General features: G+C 56.2%; 2 protein-coding genes across 2 annotated transcripts in view; one reads left to right on the top strand and one right to left on the bottom strand.

The window, feature by feature from the left end:
• The window catches only part of XYLT2 (xylosyltransferase 2), a 136346-nt gene extending 132059 nt beyond the window's left edge, over positions 1-4287 (top strand). Inside the window, exons 9-11 of the mRNA XM_045299310.1 lie at positions 2765-2832; positions 3349-3401; positions 4221-4287. Coding sequence (XP_045155245.1) covers positions 2765-2832; positions 3349-3401; positions 4221-4287 — 188 coding nt within the window. The remainder of the gene's footprint in view (positions 1-2764; positions 2833-3348; positions 3402-4220) is intronic.
• A 649-nt stretch (positions 4288-4936) lies between these two features.
• On the bottom strand, positions 4937-7745 carry MRPL27 (mitochondrial ribosomal protein L27). Its single transcript, XM_013005768.2, has 3 exons — positions 7302-7745; positions 6878-6945; positions 4937-5366 (listed from the first exon to the last, which is right to left on the bottom strand). The coding sequence occupies exons 1-3, from the start codon at positions 7735-7737 to the stop codon at positions 5160-5162; spliced, it is 711 nt and encodes a 236-aa protein (XP_012861222.2). The 5' UTR covers positions 7738-7745; the 3' UTR covers positions 4937-5159.
• Between the last annotated feature and the right edge of the window lie 1334 nt (positions 7746-9079).

Raw genomic sequence — 9079 nt, 5'->3', positions numbered from 1 at the left:
CCCCGGCTGTCCACGCCAGACACGGCCTCACCCTCCCTGTTAGTTTGTATTTTTTTATTTAAAGCAGGGAATGGGTGGTGGGTGAGTCGCCCTGAAAGGAAAGACGTGCAATAGGGCTCCAGCAGCCCAGGAAGTGGCTCCGGGGATCAGAGCCTGACGAGCCCATCTGCTGACACCGGGACCTCTGGGGTGCACCTCGAAGGCTGCAGGGGCAAGTGATGCTGGGCCTGCCGAGAAGGACTCCGGTGGGGGGCACAGGTGGCCTAGAGGAGCGGGTGGGGCTGGCTCTAGGTTGCTCTGGTGTATGCTGGTCTTCTGTGGGAAAGGCCGGGCACCAGGCCCTCCGGAGACATGGGGACTTGCCCAGGTGCCCCAGAACTGCAAGTGGGCCTGGGTCTCCAGCCCTGGGCAGCTGGAAGGCCACCGTTGGGCTCAGGATACCTGGAGTAGCATTGTGCCTGATGCTCAGTATGGAGTCTGAAATATGCAACAGAAAAAATATATCTTTCTCTCAACTCAGCCTCCTTGCTCCCTCCTCGGCCGGGACACATCCCTGTGGGGCCTTCTCCTAGAAGTCCTGGAGGCTGGGACTCTACCGGCCATCATATGGTGGCGGTCTCATGCCCGCTGAGTGAGACGTGGTCCAGAATTCGCTCAGAAGCTAAGGCCCAAGAAACCCTCGAATCCAGCTCCCTGAGAAGTAAAAGGGTCCAGAGGCAGAGCCGTCTCTGCCATCATCCCCCAGCACTGGCTCCCCACGGCCCAGCCAGGGTAACGGCTGGCCGGGCTTCCTGGCTAGGGATTCTTGGGTCACCCCGACTCGGGCAGCGTGCTCAGGACTGAGGTCCCAAGGGTCTTGGCCCTGTATGGACAGGAAGCGGCAGGTTCCTGGTCACTGGGAGGGGTTGTTGGAAAGGTGTGCCCAGACTCTGGACCCACTATGCACACCTTAAGGCTGGGGTAAGGGTGAAGATCTCTTAGATCTTTAAAATCACTTTCTCAACCAGCCGTACCAGGTTGGTCCCCTCAGCTTGGGGAACAAAGGGCCCAGATCCAGCCCAGGCTGCCACATGGCCAGGATAGTGGAGGGCCGACCTTGTGGTGGGGTCCTGGCTGCTTGCCCGTGCCAGCTGGGGACTGCCTTTTGGGCCTCCATCTCCCCTGCCCCTCAGAGCCCTCTGAGGCAGGGGCAGAGACCCGCTGGGCATGGTCAACGGATTTGCAGCTCGATCTCCAGGGAGACCAGATTGGGTTCTGGGACTACGGGCGACGATGCTTTGGTTCCTGTCAGAAGAGGGGAGCCCTGGTGGTACAGTGGGCAAGCGCTCATTTGTTAAGGGAAAGGCCGAAATTCAAACCTACACAGCTGCTGCTCTGCAGATAGACAATGACGCTTGGCCACCTGCTGCCTCAGGAAATGGACACGAGCCGCTGTGAACCGTCCTCAATGGCCCCCCTCAGCTGAAGGGACAGTTCAAGTCCTGCAGGGCTTTAAGTATATCTCTATGATCAATTCTTAGGTCCAGAACAAAATGCATCTGGGGTTCAGCACCTGAGTCCATTTAGACACTAAGGGGTGGGGGTCACCAGCCAACCTGTGGCCAGATCAACCCACAGTCATGCCGGGAGACAAGCCCAACACCTCCACGTGAAATACTTATTTTGAACTTGGGTGGGCTGTGTGCTGGTCCCTCCCACCCCCTTCCCACTCACCAGCGTTACACCAGGCCTGCTGCCGCCAGGGTCTGGTTTAACGGCCTGACGGGCAGCCCCAGGGGCTTCTCAAACAGTTGACTGAACACCCTGCTGCTTGGGCCCCCAAGGCCACCTCACTGGCAGAGAAGCCTGCAGGCCCTGCTGGACACCGGGCAGGCCCAGCTTCCAGGTTCAGGCCCTTTCTCTGCCTGATCCCCAGCAGTGCCCTTGCCCCCACTACTTACAGAGGAGCTGGGGCTTTGGGCAGCTTTGATGCCCTCCCCTGGCTGGGCCCCTGGGTCGGGATCAGGATTCAGAGTGGCTGGCAAGGCCCAGAGTGGAGGTGGGGGCGTTGCACCCTTCCTTCAGCAGGGAGGTTGAGGGCAGGGTGGGGCAGCTTTTGTGTTTTGTGGCCTCCAGTTTCCAAGGCAACTGTACACCACCCGCTGTACCATTCAAGGAGGGTGAGCCAAGAGCCATCAGAGGTTGGCCCACTGGCTCCAGGAATCTAGGTCCCTGGGCCAATGGGAAATGGATGTAGACAGCGAGGCATGGGGGGACCTGGTCAAGTTGGAGCTCTGGTTGTGTATGAAGCTCTGCAAAGCCATGCCTGGTCCCACAAAGCCCTGGCCAAGGAAGTTATAGCAGGACCCTGAGGTGGCTATCAGAAGAGCCATGGCTTGACCCAGCCAGGCAGGGGTGAGGCTGAGAGCGGCTCCCACCCCCTGCCTGAAGTGGCCCTCCAGGGTCAGTTTTTAGGTTGAGCTGTGGCCTACTGGCTGCACTCCAAGACCAATGCCCTTACTTGGCACCCCCTTGCCACTGCCCGGACATCACCATAGACAACAGCTTCCAAGGCACGGTGGCGGCCCCTGGTGAGTACCACCTGTGGAGTCCCAGCATTGGGCAGAGGCACCCTGTGCCCCTCCCCAGTCCCACCTAGAGCAGCAAACCCACACTGCCAGTAAGGTGCCGGCTCAGCGACCCTTAGGTCAGGAGAACTGCTCCTCTGGGTTTCCAAGACGAACTCTCGAGGGGAGGAAAGGCCTCCGTGCTCCCTGCTCCCCAGACCTTGGGGATGAGTGCAGTGTGACTCAGGAGACTGCCCCAGGCTGCCACTCCATGGAGCCCCGGTCAGTACGGAAGCACCCCGACACACAATCCTGCCACCAAGAAGCAACTGTCCTCTGAACGGAGCCTTGGGATTCACCACTCCCTACCTTCTGGTCTTCCTGCCTCAGCCTCTTCGGGGCCATGGCTGCAGCATGCCAAGGGCACACCCCGACCCTGCCAGCTAGCAGACACCACTGAGGAGCTGCTCAGAGACAATGGTCTTTTCCCAGCTCTCCAAGCCACTAGCAGGCGCCCCCCCTCCCCCCAGCTCTGTGAAGGAGAGGTGGCAGCTGCAGAACTGTCAGTCCTCTCCCCAGGGCCTGGGCACCAGATGGCATCTTGGGTACAAAAAGTGAGCACAGCCTCCCCAGGCTCTAGGTACCAGCACTGGAGCAGGGGCTGAGGGGCAGGAACAGGAAGGCCAGCACAGAACAAGCTAGGGGCACCACTGAGGCCTGAGGTCTCCGCAGCCACGCATACTTTCCAGATGCAAGGGGGGAAGGCTTGAGAGAATCTGTCTGCTTTTCCCATGGTCCCTAGGATGCCCTCGCCCTCAGGTCCCGCCAGTGGGGCAAGAACCCCAGGGGATACAGGTAAGGAGACCTGGAGATGGTGGGAAAGGTATGGGCAGAGGTCCCGAGGCAGGGAGGAGGCTTCTGCATGTCTAGGACTAACTACACTGTGTGTGTGTAGGGGGGGGAACCACGACACTTAGAAGGGAGGACCAAAATAAACTGAGGCTGGATCACCTGACTTCCTTGGCATTTCTTGGTCACTGAGGTCACTTGTTCTGCGGGGGCCCACCCCGCAGCCACCACCTTCCCTGGTGGCAGCCAGCTCACCTGCCCAGCTATGATAGAGCTCAGGACAGGTGACCACTGATGCACAGCGCTCTGGGCTTGGCCAGCAGAGAGAGACTGGGGGGGGGTGGTGTCTTTGGAAACAAATACACATGCACAATGTGCAGTTGCAGCACCTGGGGACAGGCCTAGGAGCACCCCAGAACCTGCCTGGAGGCCCATCTGTTTAGGCAGAGGGCAAGATGGCAGAGCCCAGCTGAGGCAGCTTCCCTGCAACTCAGAACTGGCTCCCAAGGGAGACGGGTGCACACTTAGGACTCATTTCCGGGAAGGGACAGGAAATGAGCAGGGCTTCGGCTCTCTCACTCCTCCAGCTGCCACCAAGCTACGAGGAGGTCCTCCAGTCACAGCCTGCACCACCACCCAGCCCTGGCTCAGCCTCGCACAAGGCACCGCCACCACCACTGGGTGGGCAAGAACCGCCTCTCCATCCTGCCCATGCCCACACTCATTCCACCAGGGACCAGCAGGGATAGTGCTGAGCCTGTCAAGTCCCTTTGCCTAATAAGGACAGCCCGGCTGAGCCTCAGCACCTGTAGCCCCACTCCACAGACCCCAAGTGGCCTCTGCCAAGGAGCTGCAGGAGATGGAATCTGAAGCCATGGCCCAAGAGAACTAGGCAGAAAGTTCAAAGCAGACTGGGAGCCTTCTCTGTCCTCAGGGCACAGGGAAGTCCCAGAAAGGATGTCCTGGGACTCCAGAAGCCCCTCTCAGGAGGCCGCTACTGTCTGCCACCAATGACCCTCCCAGCTGCATCACTGTTCTGGTTCTTGACTCTGAAGCTCAGCTTCTAGGGGTCCTGGGGGTGCTGACAACGCACACTGGCCTCAGCCTACTCTAGTTTCCCCGGAGTTTTGGGGAAGCCACATTCGCGTGGCTGTTTATGGTTTGAGACACTTCAAGAACCATAGAGAATGTAGGGGTGGGATCTCCCCAACTCTGCCTTGCCTTCGAAGGGCCTGTTCTCAGGAGGATCTACCATAGGATCATCTCTGGGGGCCCAACTTCCTATGGCAGTGGCTCCAGGAGAGCAGGACTGCCCTCCCTTTACGGACCTCCTCCCCCCCGTCCGGCCCAGGCTCGGCCCTGGAAGCAGCTTGACACCCACTAACACATGTCCTCATCTTCCTTCCTTTGGAGGTGGGGGGTGGTGCCGAGGCAGCTTCCCCTCCACAGAAAGCCCCCTCCTTTCTGCTCGCGGTAAGCCCACATCCTGCTCCCGTTCCCTTGGCCAGTAGCCAAGAGCACAAAGCAGATCAGTACGGTGAGTCTGTCCAGGTGTGCCGGAACAGCACAGACTTATAACTCCAACTACTTTTATTTTTGGCCCAGCTTATGTCTCCCAAAGGGGGTTCCAGCTGCACGTCCTGCAGAGTCACCACCAAGCAGACTGCCTCCATGGGAGGCCTCGCCATCATCCACACTGCTTCTGATACTGCCCTCTCTGGGCACCTGGGATCCTGTCTCTGTCCAGCATCCTCAACCAGGAGCTCAGAGCATAGCTACCAGCTTGAAGGTACCCTCAGGCTTGGTGGGAAGCACGTGGACAAAAGTCTTATAGAGCACAGCACCCTTGGGCAGCCTGGTGACCAGATCCATGGCTTCTGCGTTGTTGGGGCTGGGCACATAGACGTCCTTCGTGTAGTGGACTATCCCATCTTCTAGGGCATACAGGCACTTCCTCTTCCCCAGCCCCACCTGCAACATAGAGACCAGTCAGTTGGGGGGACAGCTAGGCGGTCACTCCCAAGGCTTCTGGCTTGAGGTCCAGGGTGGGCTCTGAAAGCTCCAGCTGACAGGCACAGCCGGGCCTTTGTTACCCTCCTGAGTTCACGACAGAGAAGGGAAAAGACCACTGTTGGGCTCCTGGTGGCTGCTGGGGCCGGGCACGGGTGGCAGGTATGTGGGATAGACCCCAATCCACACCCAGGAAGACGTCCCAATCACTGCCTCTGGGAACCTGTTTCTCTCCCCACTGGAGCTGTCCCACTGAACCCTACTCTGGATGTCTTTTGATTGCCATTATGACTGTAAGGCGCAGGCTCCACACAAAGAACGGACCAAAGCTATGTGAATCATACACATGCCAATAACTGCTGACTCGTGCAAGCACTGTTCCATGCACACTCATGTACATGGAGTCATGTAATCTTTACACGGGGACACTGCTACTTCTAGCCCAACTTGACAGATGAGCAAGATGAGCCGCAGTGGTTACATCACTTAGGTGCTGCAGGAAGATACAGTTTTTAAAACTGCATCTTAGCTTTGATTGTCCTTAGAACTTGAGATCTACCATGTTTGCCCAGGCGGTCCAGCACGGTCTCTGGCTCGAGCACCGGGCTGCCTGCCTCCAATCTCAGCACTGCTACGGGTAACTATGTGAGCTTGGGCCATCCACTCTACTTCACTATGCTTCAGATCTGCCACCGCCAACACGGAGCGATTACTTCCAGGGTCATTTCAGGGTTAAGCAAGTTAAAAGCCACAAAGAGCTTAGCAGACTGTCCAACTCAAAACATTTCACCTGCATTGTTGCTGTTACCTCAGCAAGTCCAGGAAGCAAGCATCCAATGCCTCACCTTCAAAAAACTGAACCGACCTTTACCATAAATCCACACTCAGCATCCTGAAACAGAGGCTGACACCAGCCTTTCTGTGCTCACTAAAACAACAACAAGGCGGTAGGAGGCAGATTGACTACAAAGGACACTAAACCAACATTTCAAATCATGTGAAGGACAGAGTTCTGGAAGTCTTCTCAAAGTATTCCCAACTGACTGAAATGAAAATCCCTGCCTAGTGTATGCTGCATTACATCTTATTAAATCCAAGCTGTCTTTTAAGCAATCTAATAATGAATTTATGCAAAAGGAGACTTTAGAAATAAGAAAACAAACAAATTGAAATTCTTTTCTTGTGATTCTAAAAAAAACAAAACCCCAAAGTTTACCTGAAGCCACTAGGCATCTCCTTCTAGAACTGGGTTCCACAAGAGAACAAAGAAAGCCAGCCCCCCTATGCTACACCTGCTCTCCAGTGAGTCTGGCTCAGCCACCGACGACAATCCCTCCCCAAGAGGAGGCTCAGATGAAATGAGGTGATGTAGACTGTGCGCGTTGATGCTTGGCATTTGGTAAGAGCCTGATGTTGTCCTCAGGTACAGAGAAGGGGTCTGAGAAAAACAAGGGGACCACAGAGCAACTCACGTGGGCTCCCGGGTGCCAACGGAACTTGCGCTGAGTCCCCAGGATGTTGCCAGCATGAACGTAGTGCCCTGAAAGAGAAGTGCACAGAGAGATTAACTCAAGTCCCCCTGTTCCTGCAGCACAATACACGCCAAGAACCGTGGCCATTCTCGCCTTCCTTGCTCAAGTGCTGCCTACAACCCTGGTCAGAAACAACGGCAGCGGAGTCCAGTACAGGCAGCCTGGCCCCCACCCCTCTGCTCCTGTCACATAGCCTAGGTCCACATTTGTCTGCTCCTCTGCCTGGACCCAACTCCTCAAATTCCCTGGTGAGATGGGCAGTGTACAGCGCAACACACCCCATGCTTTCTCTGCTCTCCTGAGCAGCAGCACGGGGGGAGCAGGGCGGGTGTGGCTGGGACACACGGCTGAGGAGGGTTCTCACCTTCCATTTTCTTGATGCCAAAGTGTTTGCCGGGTGACTTTCCACCAAGGTTTTTGGAGCTTCCACCTGTCTTCTTTGATGCATACCTGACAGCGAGCGCGGGCGCCTGGAGGGGGCTCAACAGGGCTGTGAGGGCAGAGGGAGAACAGAAGCACACTTCAGATACAGGCTCCCGGCCCAGATGCTCTTTCTTGGCCTCAATGGCCCATTTGCTGCGAGGTGGCAAGGGAGGTAAGGGACATATAAGGGGAAGCAGACATGCCACAAGTGTGTTGATTTTCAGGGAGTGTCCAGACGTCATTGGCCTTCTCCAAGGGAACAGCTCGTTCCTTATGGTGTCTGTGGTGTAACCACTAGGTAAGGTGGGAGGTAGTGGGGAGAAAAGCGTGGAAGGTGGTAGGGAAACAAACGGGGGAAAAAACAAAATAAACACCATGTACCCCCGATCCTGACAAACTCAGCCCTGCAGGGAGGAAACACAGAAATAGCAGTAGGCAGCAAAGAACACCACAGAGCAGGCTGGTCCAGCCCCACACCCCACCATGCCCTCCTGGCCAGACCACAGAGCCCAGCAACGGGACACCCAGACAGACCTCCGACTCCAGCCTCAGTCATGAGCGCCTTTTTGAGCTACCTGCCATCCACTGCACACCAACACGCCAGACACTTGGAAACAAAAACACGGCCTTCCCCACGGGCACCTGGCCATTTCAGAAGGCTGGATCCTTCCTTCCCCAAGCCCATCAAGCAGAAGTTCAATGGAGAAGACCACACAGCCCACCTTGGTTAATATCCTCTCTGCACACTCGGGCGGAAGTGTTCGGTGGCACTGATTTTAAAAAGGAAAAGCAACAAAACGCCACGTTGCCCAAGGTGGCCCCCCTTTGTTGTATGGCAAGGCCAGGCCTGGCAGGCTTTGCCTTCGTGTCTCCAGACACAACAGTTGGTTAATCAGGGCCAGAGACTAGGTGGGGCCAAGGAACTGGGACCTAAACCAGCAACACCAGTCACTGCCATCAAATCCATTTCCGGTCAGTGGTCCTTTTGGGCAGAGCAGAACTGCCCCTTTGGGTGTCGAGGCTATATGTTTTTACGGAGGCAGAAAGTCTCATCTTCCTACGGTGGAGCTTTGGCTACTGGGTGTGGGCTGTTGACCTTGAGGTGGACCACCCAACCTGTAACCTACTGCCCCGCTAAGGCCACTTGCACTGGAACCTACTTACCTTAAAATTCCTGGGGAAAAATTTTTTTTAAACAAACAATCAAAACCCTGTTCCCTCTCTTACTCAATACAGTCAGGCCCAGGGCTTTATGATTTACCTAGTCTATTTAATTCACAAACTGACTGCCCCTCCTCATCCTCAACATAAATGGGGCCACCATCTACCCGACTGCTCTGGTAGAACCAGAGTCGTTGCGATTCCGTGCCCTTGCTCAACTCCATGTCCAGTTCACTAGCAAGCTCTGTTGCTTCTACCTCTCACCCTATCTACCTCTAGCCCTCCAAGTTCACTGCCACCTCTTCCATCCGGTGCTAAATCATCTCTCACTGAAGCGCCTCTAAGTTTTCTACTTTGTTTCCTCATTTCCGCTCCTGTGCCCTTTAAGTCGGCACAACTGCAAGATTGGCTTCTCGGAGGGGAAAACTGGGTTAAAGTCACTCTTGGATCTCATGCTACAAGACCCAGGTGAGAGCTTAATGTCTATCTCCGCCTTAAGGAGCTTCCTTGACCACCCAATTACAACCGCCAGCTGCACACGCCTTTCCCCGGTTTCCA

Source organism: Echinops telfairi, unplaced genomic scaffold, assembly GCF_000313985.2.
Source record: "Echinops telfairi isolate 266 unplaced genomic scaffold, ASM31398v2 ScPeMD7_7458;HRSCAF=8496, whole genome shotgun sequence".
NCBI lineage: Eukaryota > Metazoa > Chordata > Mammalia > Afrosoricida > Tenrecidae > Echinops > Echinops telfairi.
The sequence above is the reverse complement of the archived record's forward strand: the minus strand, read 5'-3'. Positions and strand labels throughout refer to the sequence as shown.

Coding starts and splice junctions, on each gene's coding strand:
- MRPL27 (XM_013005768.2), bottom strand. CDS start 7,737: ATGGTGTTTATTTTGTTTTTTCCCCCGTTTGTTTCCCTACCACCTTCC. Junction 6,946..7,301: donor TGGCATCAAGAAAATGGAAG/GTGAGAACCCTC, acceptor CTTCTCTTTCAG/GGCACTACGTTCATGCTGGC. Junction 5,367..6,877: donor GTTGGCACCCGGGAGCCCAC/GTGAGTTGCTCT, acceptor TCTATGTTGCAG/GTGGGGCTGGGGAAGAGGAA.